This window comes from Bos indicus x Bos taurus, chromosome 25 (genome assembly GCF_003369695.1).
Source record: "Bos indicus x Bos taurus breed Angus x Brahman F1 hybrid chromosome 25, Bos_hybrid_MaternalHap_v2.0, whole genome shotgun sequence".
NCBI lineage: Eukaryota > Metazoa > Chordata > Mammalia > Artiodactyla > Bovidae > Bos > Bos indicus x Bos taurus.
The window spans coordinates 23,895,218-23,912,658 of record NC_040100.1 but is presented as its reverse complement, the minus strand read 5'-3'; the positions used below and the strand labels follow the sequence as shown (position 1 = coordinate 23,912,658).

The 17,441-nt window shown below is 41.3% G+C and overlaps 2 protein-coding genes across 12 annotated transcripts in view; one reads left to right on the top strand and one right to left on the bottom strand.

The window, feature by feature from the left end:
- The window catches only part of REXO5 (RNA exonuclease 5), a 69,850-nt gene extending 54,375 nt beyond the window's left edge, over positions 1-15,475 (top strand). For 2 of the 6 annotated variants that reach the window (XM_027528067.1, XM_027528068.1), the window contains 4 exons: positions 1,126-1,342; positions 1,581-1,765; positions 2,896-3,014; positions 15,298-15,475. In XM_027528067.1, coding sequence (XP_027383868.1) covers positions 1,126-1,342; positions 1,581-1,765; positions 2,896-3,014; positions 15,298-15,340 — 564 coding nt within the window. In that variant the 3' untranslated portion in view covers positions 15,341-15,475. Of the gene's footprint in view, positions 1-1,125; positions 1,343-1,580; positions 1,766-2,895; positions 3,015-6,099; positions 6,429-15,297 lie in introns of those variants that run through there. The other 4 variants (XM_027528066.1, XM_027528064.1, XM_027528063.1 and 1 more) reach the window with 3 other exon arrangements.
- The window catches only part of DCUN1D3 (defective in cullin neddylation 1 domain containing 3), a 59,394-nt gene continuing 53,393 nt past the window's right edge, over positions 11,441-17,441 (bottom strand). For 5 of the 6 annotated variants that reach the window (XM_027528078.1, XM_027528077.1, XM_027528074.1 and 2 more), the window contains one exon: positions 11,441-16,868. In XM_027528078.1, coding sequence (XP_027383879.1) covers positions 16,385-16,868 — 484 coding nt within the window. In that variant the 3' untranslated portion in view covers positions 11,441-16,384. The remainder of the gene's footprint in view (positions 16,869-17,441) is intronic. The other variant, XM_027528079.1, reaches the window with a different exon arrangement.

Genomic DNA, 17,441 nt, shown 5'->3' with positions numbered 1-17,441 from the left:
TACCATGATATTGAATGGTTTGCCTTGGAAACGAACAGATATCATTCTGTCATTTTTGAGATTGCATCCAAGTACTGCATTTCAGACTCTTTTGTTGACCATGATGGCTACTCCATTTCTTCTAAGGGATTCCTGCCCACAATAGTAGATATAATGGTCATCTGAGTTATCACCCATTCCAGTCCATTTCAGTTCGCTGATTCCTAGAATGTCGACGTTCACTCTTGCCATCTCCTGTTTGACTACTTCCAATTTGCCTTGTTTCATGGACCTGACATTCCAGGTTCCTATGCAATATTGGTCTTTACAGCATCGGATCTTGCATCTATCACCAGTCACATCCACAAATGGGTATTGCTTTTGCTTTGGCTCCATCCCTTCATTCTTTCTGGAGTTATTTCTCCACTGATCTCTAGTAGCATATTGGGCACCTACAGACCTGGGTAGTTTCTCTTTCAGTATCCTATCATTTTGCCTTTTCATACTGTTCATGGGGTTCCTAAGGCAGGAATACTGAAGTGGTTTTCCATTCCCTTCTCCAGTGGACCACATTCTGTCAGACCTCTCCACAATGACGCGTCCGTCTTGGGTGGTCCCACACGGCATGGCTTAGTTTCATTGAGTTAGACAAAGCTGTGGTCCATGTGATCAGATTGGCTAGTTTCCTGTGATTATGGTTTCAGTGTGTCTGCCTTCCAGTGCCCTCTTGCAACACCTACCATCTTACTTGGGTTTCTCTTACCTTGGACTCTCTATCACTACTTAGATCTAAATGGTTTGTTTGTTTTATGGTTGCCCTTTAGCTTTCAGGGAAATCAATGGTATCTTGATGTTTCTTATGTAATTAAACCAGAATTTCATTGGTGTAGATGGCAGAGAACTGATTTCCATTGCAGGTGTTGGGGTGAAAAGGAAAGGTAAGGGAGTATTATTTACACAAAAATATTTACATTTTTATTTATTTATCTACTATGTAAGTTACTACCGTAGTTCTTTGGGGCAGTTATCATTAGCCTCTGTATATAGATAAGGAAACTGAAGAATTAAGTTACTTGCTAGTATGTAACAGGCCTGGGGATTGAAGTAGTGACTTTTTTAGCACTAATGCCATCTTTCCTTGGTTAGGTGCAGAGGCCTGTGACAGAACTCACCCTTGATTGTGACACCCTTGTGAATGAGTTGGAACAAGATTCTGAGAACCGTGGTACTATATACCTGTCTGGAGTGAGTGAAACCTTCAAAGAACACCTGTTGCAACACTGTAGCATCTTCCTGGGCCTGGAAGCTATGATCTTGCCTAAAGATCTTAAAAGTGGAAAGCAGAAAGGATATTGTTTCTTGAGTAAGTCTATGCCACCAAATATAGCCTTGGGGAAGGAGATTAAAGATGGTGATACCATGAGGTCAGAAAAAGGAAACATTCACCAAATAGGCTCTCCTGGGCTGGATCAGGTCAGCGTCTCCTGATTTTGTCCTTCTTCCTTGGCTCCGGGTGAGCTCTAACTCGGATGGTGATCAGTTTTGTTTTTGGTTTCTTCTTTTTGGTCCTTAATAACAGAACAGAGTATTGTTGTTTTCAGGGTTCAAAACATTTGGCAGTGCCCAGAGGGCCCTCAACATTCTCACGGGCAAGGACTGGAAGCTGAGAGGCAGGCATGCCCTAACCCCCAGGCACCTCCATGCCTGGCTCAGGGGCTTAGCTCGCGAATCAAGGCTACCAGGGGTTCGTGTCATACCTCCCTCTTCAGAGCAGGAGGCCTGGCAGGTGAGTGAGTTAATGACTGTATCCTGGGGCTTGAGGGGAAAGGTAGCTAGATACTTTAGTTTTCTTGGTCTTGGTGTTGGCCTTCTGATATTTATGGAAATTAGTCATGAGATTCCTGGCACTTAACTTCACTCTCCAGCTTCTTCCAGCCCTGGACACACCTTTCTTTCTCCAAGATATCTCATACTTTGTCTCCTCCAAACTTGCTAAAATCAAGTTTTCGAGGTGGCTCTCCAAGGGATTTTGAGGGGTTGATACAGGAAGTTGGAGAGCTGGACCAGTCTTAAGTGATCTAAGGTTTCCTGCAGTGTATATATACACAAGATGATTTTTGGTGGTCGTAGGTGGACCTCATTTTTCACCTTTTTTTAGTTATGAACTTTTTTTTCTAATATTTATTTAAGGTAACAACCACCACATTGAACCTATGATTACATGGATAGTATTATTTTTAAAGTGAAAGTGAAGTCCCTCAGTCGTGTCCAACTCTTTGTGACCCCATGGTATGTAGCCTGCCAGGCTCCTCCATCCATGGGATTTTCCAGGCAAGAAGACTGGAGTGGATTGCCATTTCCTTCTCTAGGGAGAAGGAATTGAACCTGTGTCTCCTGCATTGCAGGAAGACTCTACCATCTGAGCCCCCAGGGATCCCTAGTATTACTTAGATGAAGCTAAGGAGGAAATTGATTCACTTTAAAGAAAACCATTAGGGAATATCCAACAGAAGGGTGAAGATAGGAGGTGAGTGGCTTAAGTTTGGGAAACTCTGCCCTAGTCTCAAGTCCCACATTTAGCAGATGAGAAATAGAGATGAGAGCTCGTGAATGACTTGCCCAGGTCACAGATATGCTTAATAGCAGAGGCCAGACTAGAGCTCTCCTTAGTGATTTGGTTTCCCTAACTCAGGGCCCTGGAAGATCCATCTGGAGGAAAGGACAGTAGCTGTCCTAAACTGACTTGAAAGCCTGGGGATGCTGGGATGGGCCGGGAACCCTATAGTATAGATTCTGGCTTCACACTGAGGATTTGAACAGAGCCTTTCCTGGGAGCCTGAGGAGGAATGTTGCCATCTGTCCAAAAGTGAGCATTGGGTACCCTGGCTGAGTGTCTATATCTGGCTTTGATCCTAGATGCTGAACGTGGACCATCCAAAGATAGCTGCCTGGCACTGGGGCCGGAAGATAGAAAAGCTCTACCACAACCTGTGCCCAGGCACCCTCTGCCTAATCTTGCTGCCAGGAACCAAGAGGTAAGGACTGAAGGGTTGTTCCTTCATGATTCTGACCTCTGGACTTAAGTTTTTATTGGAGAAAGGCCTTTGGTTGATGTCCAGGCACATAAATGAAGACTGAAATGAATCATCTCTTTAACTCTCACAGTGCTAAGAGATAGGTTATTGTATTCCTATTTTACATGTATTTGCTCTTCTATAACTACATTTTGTGGTCCCTCAGAGAGATGGCTCATCCCAGTTTAAAGGCAGAGATCTTAGATCCTGCAGCCTCTCTAGAACAAGAGGCACTTGAGTAAAAAATGGTCAACTTCTAGGCAAGGTACAGGCTCAGATGTGACCAGAGCCTACCTTTCCCACATATAAGGAATGTGTTCCTATCTTCCCTGCCCTTTCCCCCTTTACCAGTTCTATTAACTTTTAAGAGATAGGGCCTGTTTTGTTGATTCTAAGCCTAAGGAGTGGTGAAGCAGGATTCTGGGTCTAGTCCCAGCTGTATCACTTAACTTTTCTGACAAGTAGTGGCCAAGCCACCTTCCTATTATGGATCTATTTCCCTTTGGTAAGATGAGGGATTTAAAATAAGTCAGTAATTTTCAAATACTTTAAACTGTAAAAATGAAAGTGTTAATAGCTCAGTCATGTCTGACTCTTTGCAACCCCATGGACTGTAGCCCACCAGGCTCCATGTAATTTCCCAGGCAAGAATACTGGAGTGGGTTGCCATTCCCTTCTCAAGGGGATCTTCCCAACCTGGGGAGCAAACCCGGGTCTCCTGCATTCCAAGCAGATTCTTTACCACTGAGCCACCAGGGATCAGTTCTTTAAACTATAAAACCCTTTATTAAAGAGAAAAATTTTGATGTTAAATCTTTACTGAGGCATAAAGATGAGCAGTTCTGAAATGGGTGAGTAGGTATATGAATGAATATGTGTATTGGGGGAGGAGGGAAAGAGGGCAGTGGCTCTTTTGAAATAAGCAGTTTGAAAATCACTGGATTGTATTATTTCTAATAAGTCCCTTAAAATTCTGACATTCTAGGATTATTTCACAGGCCCAGAGTTCCAGGTAGTGAAACATGAATGAATGCCTCAGGCCTTGAATCCTGGATCAGAAGTTAATTTCCTGTCATAAAATTCTTATAATATGTATTAGGAAGCCTAGTGAAACAGGCTTCCTGCTGGGTAGCTTATAAGAATTACTGTCTCTGAGAAACAGAAATAATTACTAGATGTTTACAGCAAAAAAAAAAAAAAAATCTTGGACTGATACACTTTAAACAGGCTTATAGGTAGACTTAACAGTTAAGAGGTTAAAAAGTGACCCACAATTGCCAAAGAGAAAAAAAGCTTTTTGGTTAACAGTTTGGTCTCTAAAAGGGGCAAACTTGAACTTGCCTGGACAAAACTTCTCAGAGCAAGTGCTATGGAGGTTGAGGTAAAATAGGCAAATCTTCATGTACCAAGTAGAATACTTAGCTTGTAAGTATTCTACCCCCATTGTGTAGGTAAACTAAGCCAAGAGAGGGTCAAAGCTTTCTTCTTCTAGAAGTGGTTGGGATATTCTCAAGGGATGAGGCCTTAGAGGTGGGAACACTGGGTCAGGGAGCAAAAAAGCAAAAAGGTCCCAAAGGCATGTTTGACAAGTCAGGAGAAAACTGGAAACAGCAAATCCTGTAGTAACAAAACCTGATGTTGGTCCTTTGTTTCAAAAGTTACACTCTCATTTCTGTAGTCATAATGATCTGTAGCCAGCAGCAGGAGTATGTTATTTCCCCGAGCTATAAGCCTTCTGTGTGACTGACTGCTTGTGGCCTTTTCTGTGCAGTGTCTCCATGATGCCAGCAGATAACACTTGAGAAACAGTAAAAGTGGCTCAGGAAGGAGTAGCAAGGAGAGTTGAAGGTTTTCCCTCATGGTGGGAGCTTGACTCAGCTCTTAATAATTGCTGTAATTCATCAAACCCTTAATAAATGTCAAGTAGTGCTAAGTGTTTTACATGCAGTTTTGGTTAAGGTTATTGCATCTCCATTTTAACAAGATGAGGAAAAGGCTCAGGTTAAGCACCTTGCTTAAGGTTACAACAGCTTGTAAGTGCACAATTAATACTTGAATTATTAAGTGTAAACTGTTACTCGCTCAGTCATGTCTCTTTGTGACCCCATGGACCCACCAGCCTTCTCTGTCCATGGGATTCTCCAGGCAAGATTACTGGAGTGGGTTGCCATTCCGTTCTCCCGACCCAGGGATCGAACCCTGATCTCCTGCATTGCAAGCGGATTCTTTACTGTATTTGAATTATGATTGTCTCTAATTTCAGAGCCACTCTCCAGCACTCAGAACTCCAGTTCTCCATACTCAAAAGGCCTGTGGCTTGTTAGCTTAAGTTCAGACATTAGGTGGAGACAGATTCCGTGTTTGTCTTTGCTCATTTCTGCCTCCTCCGCCTTGGAGAGCACCTCAGCCCTTTCACCCAATTCCATGAGTATTCACTATGAGGTCGTAGGAAACTAAAATATATCAGGTGACTCCTAAATTCTAAGCAATATGCTAGGTGTTTCACAACATATTAAAAGTTAACATTTTTAAGTAGTGCGTGGCATGTGATAGGTGCTACAGAAGTAGTTTTAGCAAAACAACATTCTAACAGCAGTTTAAAAGGATTCTGATGACAGTCTGTTGTTATCTACAGCAGTACCTACTCAAGGTACATTAGCTGTTTGGGAGGAGTAAATGAGGACACATCTACCGTTCTTACTGCTTTAGTTGCAGTAAGTGCTCCATCTACATTAATATGTTAGCTGGTATAGTCTACAGTCCTTCCCAAAGCCCTGTGAGATAGTAATTTAAATATTTAATATTTCTTTATCGTTGAAGAAACTGAGTTTGAGATCATTCACCCTTAGTTGAGATGTGCCTCACATCTGTTAAGTGGCAGAGCAGTGATTTGATTCTGGGCATCTGGGACTAGTCAGTATTCTTTCCATTGAACTATTTTCAGCAGGCAGCTTTCCATAGGCTGTCTGCCTACCTGGCCCTCACCCCCATGGCACACACACATACAAAAAAACCCTTTATCCTTTACCTTACTTTTTGTCAACAGGGTTGAATGAATGGTTAACTGTCTACTGCTCCTCCATTACAGCACTCATGGATCGCTCTCTGGCCTAGGACTGATGGGAATAAAAGATGAAGAGGAAAGCACCATTCCACAAACATGTGTTTGTGAGTCTGCCCACCACCTTCCGGGTGTCATTTCTTAATCCCTTGTGGGCAATGGCAGAAAATGTGGTCAGGCTGCAGGCACTCCACAGGCTGCCAGACGTCTCTATATAGCAGACAGTTTGTGGAAACATTGTACTCACTTAAGAGTCTAGTCCATTTATATGGCATGTACAAATTTTCAATAAATACCTAAAATTAAAACCTCATCTTTGAGGGGAGGCTACCAGTTTGTACTTTGGTGTCAGTGGGTTTATATACAAGTATTCTAGCAGGTGCTTATTTATGTAGCACTCCTATTAAACGGTATACTGTATATAAGTAAGGAAACCAGGAAGAGAAAACCCAGACAGTATGTGGTTTGTCAAAGTTGTAACATCTGTGAAGCAAATTTCTGTAAGGCAAACTACTTTCTATTGAATGACTGTTATAAAATTGAAAGAAAAAGGCTGACTGAAAATCTGGCAGGTCCACAGAGGAAAATAGAAGACTCAGCTTTTAACCAAACCAGGAAACCCTCTTACAGTTCAATTTTTAGGAACGCTCCCTTCCAGAGTGACTGCAGTGTTACCTTTACCAGTAGGTGCCTCCAACACCAGCAGTCCTAACTTAGAAGCTTCAATTTCAATAAAAAAACCTTTGCTTTTTAAAATATTAATTTTCAAATTATCAACATTCTGTGTTGGGAAGGACATGGGCACAGGCACACACAGTTCCAAAACTGATAGCTGATACCAGCTGCCCTTCTGAAAAGATGAACTCATCTGTCCAGCAGTATCATTCCAAAACACTTTGTAAATTGCTCCCTACCCTAGGACCCAGCAGTTCTACTCCTGGAGTATTACCCTACAGTAACAAGATAGTTTCTCAAAAACACGTATGGAGGAGATGCTAAAGGGTTATTCAGTGGAATTCTATCCTTTAAAAACTATGGTGTGTAAATAAAATCTAGTGAAAGATCTACAAGCAACAGCAGACCTCTGGATCCAGACTACCTGACTCTGAATTCCAGCTTTCCTACTTTTAGTTGTGTGAACCTGAATAAATTATTTAACACCTCTGTGCTTGGTACATAACAATGGTATATATCTTACAGGATTGTTGTGAAGATGAGATTATGCATTCATAGTATATCATAGGTTGTATAATGCATGGAGAGTTACAGAATAGTCTGTACAGTTGAGTAGAAAAAAGATATGCATAGGTTTGGAACAAAACCTGGAAGGCTATATGGCAAAATATGAACAGTTTTTATCTCTGGCTGGTGGGACTGGCAGATTCAATTTTACCAAATGCTTTTTTGAAAGTAGGCTGGCTTGTTTTTTTAAATCAGCACATATTTGTTTTATAATCAGAAAAAAATAATTTACTTAAAATTAACTCTTAAGTTTGGGCATTTGAGTCCATGTTTAATCCTTTAAATGCAACTTCCACAAGATCTGGAAGTTGGGAACCAGAAGCCAGAACTGAAGAGCTTGATTTTGGATTGAGATACTACCATTTGAAGTTCCCTTGTAAATTCCCTAGGTGGACTGCTGATCTCAGCTGCAAGGCCTTGAGAACATCTTGAAACAGTGTTGCTGGATTCTTTCCTACTGCAGAACTCCAAAGCTGTGGGAGTTTAGCTGCTGTTTACCTCTGAGACTCCAGTCCTGAGACACAAAATAAAAGTCTGCCTGAAGGTTGGCACTTCAGCTCTGCTGCTGGGCCAGTCACTTAACCTTGTTTGAGCCCATTCCCACAGCTCTGTAAAATGAGGATGTATCTACTTTTAAGGATATGAATATTCAAAAATTCAGTTTGTGAAAAGACGAGTAGTGGAATATGTTATGAATTATTTTCCCTCTCTGAGCCTCAGTTTCCTCATTGAAAATTTTTTTTCATTTTGGCCACAGCACACAGCTTGACAGTTCCCCAAAGAGGGTTGACCAGGGATTGAACCCAGGCTACAGCAGTGAAAGTGCAGAATCTTAACCACTAGACCACCAGGGAACTCTCAGTTCCCTCATTTTAAAGATGGCAACATAATTACCTACTTCATAAGGTGGTTTTGAGAATTAAATTAGGGAAACCCTACATTTTATTGAGGATCATCTTTGAACTGCAGACTCACAGAGCAGATCAAGGCTCCCTGTGCCAAGAGCACTCCCTTTGCTCCTAGGGACAGCCAAGGCTTTCCTTTTTCTCGATGGGCAGGGTGAAGTTTCCCCATGGGCCCCCAACTCTAGAACTCTGCAGAGATAGGCCCAGACTATAAAGTCTCTTGAGGCTCCAGTCTGCACACATTGTTCTTTCTGCTGCTCCCACCTTTTGGAAGCCAAAGCTGCCAACTTGGCCTCTTGCAAAACACATTCCATTCATAAGTGCGTTTGTGCATTTTTCCTCCCACACCCTTCTAGGCAGCCACTGCTGAGCTGCCAAGGCAGCTGCTAGAGAAGCAACTTCTCATTTGGGGGAAAAAAGCAACTCAAAGGATTTTCACAGAATACTTGGTTTAGGCTTTGAACATACTACTCCCAAACTTTCTAGCCTCCTCACCCATATGGGGTTGTTTAGTAAAACCACTCAGCCATGTTATTTTCATTTCCTTTTGTCACCCATTTTGTAAATTCTTTGTTATAAAGAAAACCCATTAATGGAAACTTGAAAAATCCAGAAGTTAAAATCATACCTAATCCCACCAGACCACTATTTTACAATCATACATTTTCCTCTATTCAAAAGCAGTTTTTAATAGCGGCATAATATTCCAACATGCTGATGTGTGCCATAATTTCTAAACCAGTCCCAAGTTGTCCCTAAATGATGCTGCCAATCATATCCTTGCACATCTTTGGCAGATAATTATTTCTTGAGGAAAAATTCCTAGAAGTGAATTTAATTGGGCTGAAGTATGAACCACTGAAGGTTTAATTCCAGAAAAGTTTTTACCTTGTTTGCTAGCATTTTTTCAAATCTTTGACAATTTGATAGATTTAGAAGTTTTTCATTTTAGGTTTAATTTAGGATTTAAAATCTATTTATTCGAATACCCTTTAGATTGTCATCTACTATTTTTTCCAGAAGCTTTTGGCCAATTTGTTTTTAGAGTTGTCCATATCCTTTGCCCATGTTTCTGTTGTCTTTTCCATAATGAATTTTCCATTCTGAATTTTTAAGTTCTTTACAAATGTAGTGTTCATTTGTCAATTACTGCAAAAATGTTTCTAGTTTTTTAAGAGGTTTAGAAGGCTGTTCTTGTCTATAATGATATTTTTCTATTTGCTTTTATGCGTAAAAAGTTTTGACTGATCCAGAGATAATATCCACTGATTATATTACATATATTTTTTAAATGATTTAATTTTTTACACATTACCTTTCTTCCTCCTAGAACTTATTTTGGCATAGGTAACTTTTCACCAAATATTTAGGTTTTATCCAATTACCTATCTTTACTTATACAGTAAAGGAGGCTTTACTGTAGTCTGTGTATTCAAGAGCCTTGTGTCTGTGTCTTTTGTCTTGTCTCACACTAGTACCGTATCATTTGGAGCTCTGTATTATACACTCACCTTCTCAGCAGCAACACCCCAGATAAACATGGGCCCAGAGTCCTCATCAGCATGGATTACAAAACATTATAGAGTTAGATGCTTGCTCTGCTGCTGACTGCATTGCTGCCATATTTCACTAACTTTCCCAGCATCCCACAAGGTAAGAAGAGAATCAAGGAATATTACATAGGAAGAATGTTAAACCCATATAAGAGCCTTATAGCTTTCATGAGAGAGGGTATCCTTGAAAGTCATAGCAAAGGAGGAGGGAGAGGTTAGGCTGGCTCCCTTGCTTTAACTTCCAGGCAGACTAACCCTTAGGGTCTAGGTCAAAATCCAGAGTTAGAGAATGACTTCCAAAGCTAACCCAGCCATGTACTTTGGCAGCTGTATTTGAGGGGAAGAAGCCAGCGCTGAGGTGACTACAGTACTCTGAACCCTCAGAACTACTTTCAGTATACCATTCCACATACTTATCTGGTAATACTGTTAGTTGCTTATCCCTTAGCTAGTCAAAAATTGGTTTTTAGCGATATATCACCATGACAACACTTTGAATAAATGGCCCCATATTCTATACAGGCACCCAAATCAGTAATCTTCACTTTATTATTTCTCATACCTCTTATTTGTAAGGCCCTGGCTGGGCTCATTAACTCAAACAGCCAAAGAAGACACAAGCTCAAGAGCCAACTGGGAAAATAAGTACATTTTTTAAGTGAGGAAAAAGTCATCCCCTAGATTTCCTGATGGCTCAATGGTCAAGAATCCACCTGTCAATGCAGGAGAAGCAGTTTCAATCCCTGGGTTGGGAATATCTGCTGGAGAAGAAAATGGCAACCCACTCCAGTATTCTTGTCTGGGAAATCCCATGGACAGAGGGGCCTGGCAGGCTACAGTCCATGGGGTCGCAAGAGTCAGACACGACTTAGTGACTAAACAACGTCTACCACAGTTAGACTTCTAGAATGTAAGAGCCAGAGGGAGCCATTAGGGACTATGTTATTCTAAGCCCACCATCCTACCAATATGGCATAGCGAAGTTGAGTCCCCAAGAAAGGCAGTGACTTTTGAAAGGTCATATGTGACCATTCCAATCCTCCTATTATCTGGATTCCCTGCATTACCTAACAGCCTTTGGAAACCTTAAACTTTTGTGTCTTAGGTGCTTAATAATCATGGATGTTCTTTTAAATCCTAACATTGATAAAAATAATAGTCTCTTGATTTTACAGATGACTAAAAGGAAACTCAGAATTTCACTAATTTGCCAAAGATCACAGAACAGTAGCACCTGACAGTTTTCAGCTTGCCTCCTTGCCTTAATCACTGCCAACCTAGTAGATATTAGGAGCCAACTATTAAAGAGTTCTAATTCACTTTTTATTCTTCATGGGAATCCACATCAGTTGATAAGGTAAGACTGTTAGGTAGTGGCCCTGTGAGGACGCATTTGCTTCTTGCCTATAAGTACTGGGACTTGAAAAGCCGTTAAGCTTGGTGAGTGGGAGATCAACATCCGTTTTTGTAGCTGGGGATCCTGTATGATCTGGACGGTTTTCCAAAGCACAGGATCTGCCATCCATTATGTTGGAAGAGGCTCCTGGTGGGTAAAGCTCACCCCAGAATGAAGTCACAGATATTTTTTGTTTGGGGGGTTGTTTTTTGTTTCTTGCAGAACTGTCATTAGTCAAGTAAACAAATTTATTAAGTCCAACAGCAGGTTACCTTCCAAATAAAAAAGTAGACAATAATGTGTGTAACAAGTTAATAAAAATATTCAAGGAGCCATTTGGAGAGTGCAACAGTGCAGAGAATACAAATCAAAATATTGACTTTTGTCAACAAGTTTGTACAACTTCAAGAAACAGACACGCTGGTCACAAACCAAGAGGAATCCACAAAGGTGGAGGGTCACATGAGCAGTGGACTCATCACCTCAGCGGGATAAGGCAGGGTATCTTATTTGTAGGACCAGTTTATCCAAGCCCCATTTGCCTATTGCTTCAAATCCCTCCTTTGAAACCTAGAATCATATTCATTAGTGCAACAGGTAAGAGCAATTAATAACAGACTCAAGGGGCTAGGACCAGGGTCAGAAGGAAGACACTTCTCCCAGAATAAATGCGTTGGGGGAAAAAACCACAGCAGCTGCTGAATGGCTTCCTTTGGCAATATGCAAGATTTATGCTGAAAGTTGTAGGGAAGGTGGGTGGTAGAAGAGCAGGCTCAGTTTTCAAAGAGAGGAATAGGGAGAAGGATGTGATAAACTCCAGCACCTGAATCAGAAACAGAATCTGATGGTTACTCAATTTTGTTTTTCAGTGAGGAAAAACACCTGCAGATCCTCAATGTAAGGCAGTGCTAGTCAAGGTTAACCTGGATAAATGCTAATGATTACAGCTTAACAAAGGTGTAAACTCTGAATGGGGAGTGGGCGGGAAACCCCTCTATATGATTCAGAAAACTGTGGAGTAAGAGGAGGATCAATGTTACATGTTCTCAAATGAGTCCCAATTAACACTTTAATGACTTAATAGTCCTTTTAGTCCATCTTGTTTAAACAAAAGCTTCCCAGGTAGTGCTAGTGGTAAAGAATCCACCTGCCAATGCAGGAGACATAAGAGACGCTGGTTCAGTCCCTGGGTTGGGAAGATCTCCTGGATGAGAGCATGGCAACCCACTCCAGTATTCTTGCCTGGAGAATCCCATGGACAGAAGAGCCTGGCTGGCTATAGTCCACAGGGCCACACAGAGTCGGATATGACTGAAGTCAATTAGCACACACGCACACATTTAAACAAGATACTGCTGAGTCCCCCAGGGAAGACCTTTGTCAGTTACGCAGTTAACAAGATGTTCAGGTCATCACTAACCAGACACACAAGAAGAGTGGCAAAGTGGGCTACTACAGCAAAACAAACCTAGCAGCAGCTTTCTTCCAGCCTTTATACCTTTGGGGCTCACTGCACTGAAGACTTGACTTTAAATGCAAACCAAACTTGGCCCAAAACACAGATGTTTTGGTTTGTCTGGTTAAACTTTTATACCAGATCCTTATCTAAGTAATTTCCCATCACTATTTAATACAGTTTGGTATAGTATACTATATTGCAGCCATCACATGAACTATGGAGTCCCACACCCTGCAGGCTCCAACACTGAGGACCGAATTTTACCACCAGTCCTTGGGAAATCCATACTGTTTTAAGACCCACTAATAAATGTGAGGCTTAATCCTTTCTTCCTCTCCAGGAAGGCTAGTTTGTGCCTTCCTTAGCAAAGTTTAATATTGAAAACACTGCCTTGTACATTTTCTGTTGGATTTCCTTGAACCTGAGGGCTTGGCTGAAATTTGGATCTCTACGTAGCTCTAGACTTTTTTTTCTTACCAGAAGGGTAGAAATGGAATCTTGACCCAAACTCACACGTGAGCACATGTGGCAGGGAGAACTGCTGAGACAACTAGCCTAAGTACAGCAAAGTGTCATCACAGGAGGCAGGGGTAAGAGTGATACAGTCACATTTGGCAGGTACAGGGGAAGAGCAACCGGTAAAGCACAATTCATCTCATATTGCTTTCTAATCAATTGCTAAAGAAATACCATAGAAGCTCACACACAAAACTGCTGCCAAAAAACAACCTCCCAACACACTCCGTTTGTTGTAGTCACTCTGGTATTTGCCTGTTTTCAAAATGGCATCCACATCCTGCCCCTGACCACACCACCACCATACCACTCTGGTATCCTATTGTTTAAAGTGAAGTGTGCACTGGCTTACCTGAGGGGCATGCATTGACCTCTTCAACACAATTACTGCTCACTCATTAAGCAGCAAACCCATCTGTAGGTGAAGAGGAACAGGAACCTCTCATTTCCCAGAAGTGTAACTGCAAACCCTACACACACACACACTCCCATCTTGGATCCCTCTGCAGAAAACTGCTTTTCCTATAGCCACGAAAAAGTCAAGCATTGGTCCACGTGACTGCTTAAGCTTGAATTCCTTGCATCAAAGACTCAAACTTGGAAGGAAACTAAGTCCCTCCCTAACCATTCCCTTTTCAGGTTTCTAATTCGCATTTGTTAACAAACAGACCATTAAATATATAACCAAAAATATTTAAATGGCTCTTTTGTTGATAAGGAAGCTGAGTGTTTTTTTAAAAATCCATCATAACACACCTAATGCATGGAATGCTTTCTTATAGGCTGGGGAAGGAATCCAGTTCCCCCAGAGTCTTTAGGATACTCAGCATTTTGTGTCCTTGCCATACACCCTTCTGATCTGAGACAGAAAAAGCCTTACCTGGCTAGAAGCAGCTTGCTAGGTTAAGGTTTCAACCTTAACCTCTGCCCAATCCAGAACTGAGGAAAAATGGGGTTGTAAATTGACTGGATGAGATGGCAGTCTCAATACCTCAGCCTAGGTACCTTGACTTCAACTGAGCCCACAGAACATGCTAAGACCCTCAGAAACTGTCTACAAGGTTCCTGTGTCTTAGGCTAGAACAAAGCCAGATATCTGGACTGGGACCCATCAGCTTTCCAGCAGTATTGTTAACTACTGTGGCTGACTTTAGTTTCCCATCCAGCCCTGTAAAAGGGGCAACTCTCAGGGTTCAGATTAAAAAATATATATATATGTTCCCTATGTCAATACCAATTTTACAAAAACATTGCAGAAACTCCTTAAATCATCTTTGTAAAGATGGGAGCCCAGAGCCATAGGTTAGTAATAAAAGAACTCAAAATAAGCAATTCCTGCCCAGGCTAAGAAACATATACCTGGGAGGGAGATGGGGGGTAAGTTGAGGGAGAAAAACTCCAAATATTTAATAGACAAACTCTCACTGCCTCAAGAGTATAAATATTTTTATAAATTTTTATTTAAAAATTCCCTTTTCAATCTGTTCCAAAGTATTGGAAGCTGAACGGTACAAGTTCCTGCCATCCATCCTTCCAGTACAGTTTTACGAGGACATTTTTTTTTTTTAATGGAAAAATAAGAGGACCCTCTACTAAAACCAGGTAGGACCAGTCAGCTTCTGTGTGGCAGTTTAGCCAAAGCTGGCCTTACAGAGCAAGCAGTGGAGGTGTCTAGGGAACTGGGACTCCCTCTTGTGAGGAAAGGACTGAGAAAATTCATCTTTAATGAAAATGATCTAAATTCAGATTCAAAAGCCTTCATTATGATTCTCCCTGACACTCTTATACTTTGTATATTGAAGGCAGCTCCCTTTTATAGCTAGTTTTAGCAGGCAAAGAAACAAAGGAATATAGATACATATATGTGTATATATATATATATATTATATAGGTAAAATATATACATATATATGTATATATACATATTTGGGGGTAGGAAAAGGTGAGGAGGGTCATGTAAACCTAAATAGTCATCACATTACCCCAAATAAGCCTGACATTAACAAAGAAGAAAATAAATAACTTCTGGGGGTTAAGTGACAACACGGGTGCAGCAAGAAGGGAAAGGGCACAAGTTTAACTATTAAATACACTTATGTATTTGTTTGGCAGAGTTCAGGTCAACCCCAGGCTCCTGCACTTGCCAGACAAGTAAGCTGATGATACTCAAGAAAAAAAAAAAAAAAAAAATTCAAGCAGAGCTCCATACCACAGTTTTCCTTCAAGTCAGTTGGCCGGCAGGCACAGTTTTCCGACCACCAGGAACAGAAACTTTGGCTCCAAAGCAAATGAAAAAAAAAACAAAACGTATTTCCACTTACAACATGAAAATACAGAAAATTCATCAAAGAAAGAAAACTATCAAAGTCTACTTCCAGCAAAACTGAGGTAGCGCTGCTTTCTCTGCATTCAATGCTTAAGTGGTTCTCAGTACAATGTGTTCTAACAAAACTGCTCACTTGACTGACAGGCGCAGCATGTTGATGGATAAACTCAACATGAAATGCAATAGGTCAAAGAAGGAATGAGCAAGAAGTGAGAAAAATAAAGAGTTTCAGATAAATTAGCTTAAAAGGGGGTCGTCACCAGACTACAAATGCTCTTGGCCAGCCCTGGCTCTCCAAGAACCTTAAATCGCCTGGGAATTAATGCAATGTGGTTAACAGTTAACACTGCTAATTCAAAATTCAACTCTGTAAATCTTTAAAAGTAATTATTACAACCTAAATCCAACCATGTAAACAGCACTACACACAGTACAGACCTGCCCTGAAAAACAAGAATATGCAAAACTGAGATCTGGCACTATCATTTTATAATGATAATTCAACCTAACTCCCATTCCTACTACCTGCTCTACACCCTCCCCCACCAAAAAAAAAAAAATCTAATTTGTGCAAGAAGTGGCAGGCTTATTCTATCTGAAGGCTTCAAAAAAAAAAAAAAGATATACAACATGTAGCCAGGTTCAAATATTTTGGGGGACCCCTCCCCAAAAAAGGGAAATAACCAAAATAACCAAAAGTGAAGAAAGTGCCTAAAACATGATACAGCATTTTAGAGCCCTTTCAGATACAAGGCAGAGAAAGGTGTAAAGTAGAAAATATCCGGATCTTCAGTAATTTTCAGAAAGGTCCAATTCCTTGGTTGACTGCAGGGCAGCAGGCAGATCCTTGCTGCTGCTCCTGAGACAGAGCCACTAAGTCTGCTCCTCGGGACACAAGCCCTCGGGCCCTGAGCTGAGTGCGCCTCTCCCTTCCCCTTCTCTTTTCCTTCGCTCCATTTCCCACTCCACAAAGGTATCGAAGAGACTTGGCCAGGCCTCATCTTCGCTGTAGTTGCTGAGGTCAGGGCCAATCACCTGAGTGAAGTTAAGGAACATATTCCAAGTGTCCCTGGAGATGCCCTTGATCCCCGAGGGGTTCTCTGTTAGGAAGTTTAGCCACTGGTCCAATACCGGAGGATTGTTCTGGGTAAAGACGAGTTTCCACAGGGCAATGGCTATTTCTCGATGCAGTGACCGCTGCCCTTCTTCAGAGTCCAGGCCAAACTGAAATGTAAACCGGTAGAGATCCTTGAATTTATCCTCTTGTTTGGCTTCTGTTAAGAGGCTAGGGAACCGTGCACAGATCCCATCAATGCTGTCTGCACTTATTGCTTTGCAGCCGTCAAAAAATTCCTTCCTGCAACAGGAAGGAGGGGCACAATTAATAATTGCAAATGATATCATTTACTGAGAGGCGATATAGTATCATAAGAGCATAACTATGAGGCTGTCGGGATTTGAACTCCAACTCCTCTACTAATTGCAATCCTATTTCATCTGCCAAATGGTGAGAATACTACCTTACTTCGTAGGGTTTAAGTCAACTTCTAGATAGTGCCAAGCACATGGTAGGCTGCTGGTAACAGTTCATTCATTCATCTATTCATCTTTCTAAAGCTAAACTCAAAGTCTCCTGCTCCATGCCATTTCTCATTCTGCAACAGTGATTAAGCTGTAGACATTCCTTGGAGATGGCGAGGGAGTCTTCCTGTTTTCCTTTTGATTCTATAGGGGTTGTTTGGTTTTGGAATATTTTTGGTTACTGCCAAGGAAAATTTTTGGAGTCCAAAGATTCTGGATGAACCTGGGGAAACTGCCACCAGAAATCAAAGTTCTGTTACTAAAAAGCAAAAATTGTATGTGTATTTTTTAACATCTATATATAACACTTCTGGCTTACAACATGGTCTCACACTGATCATGTGCTTTG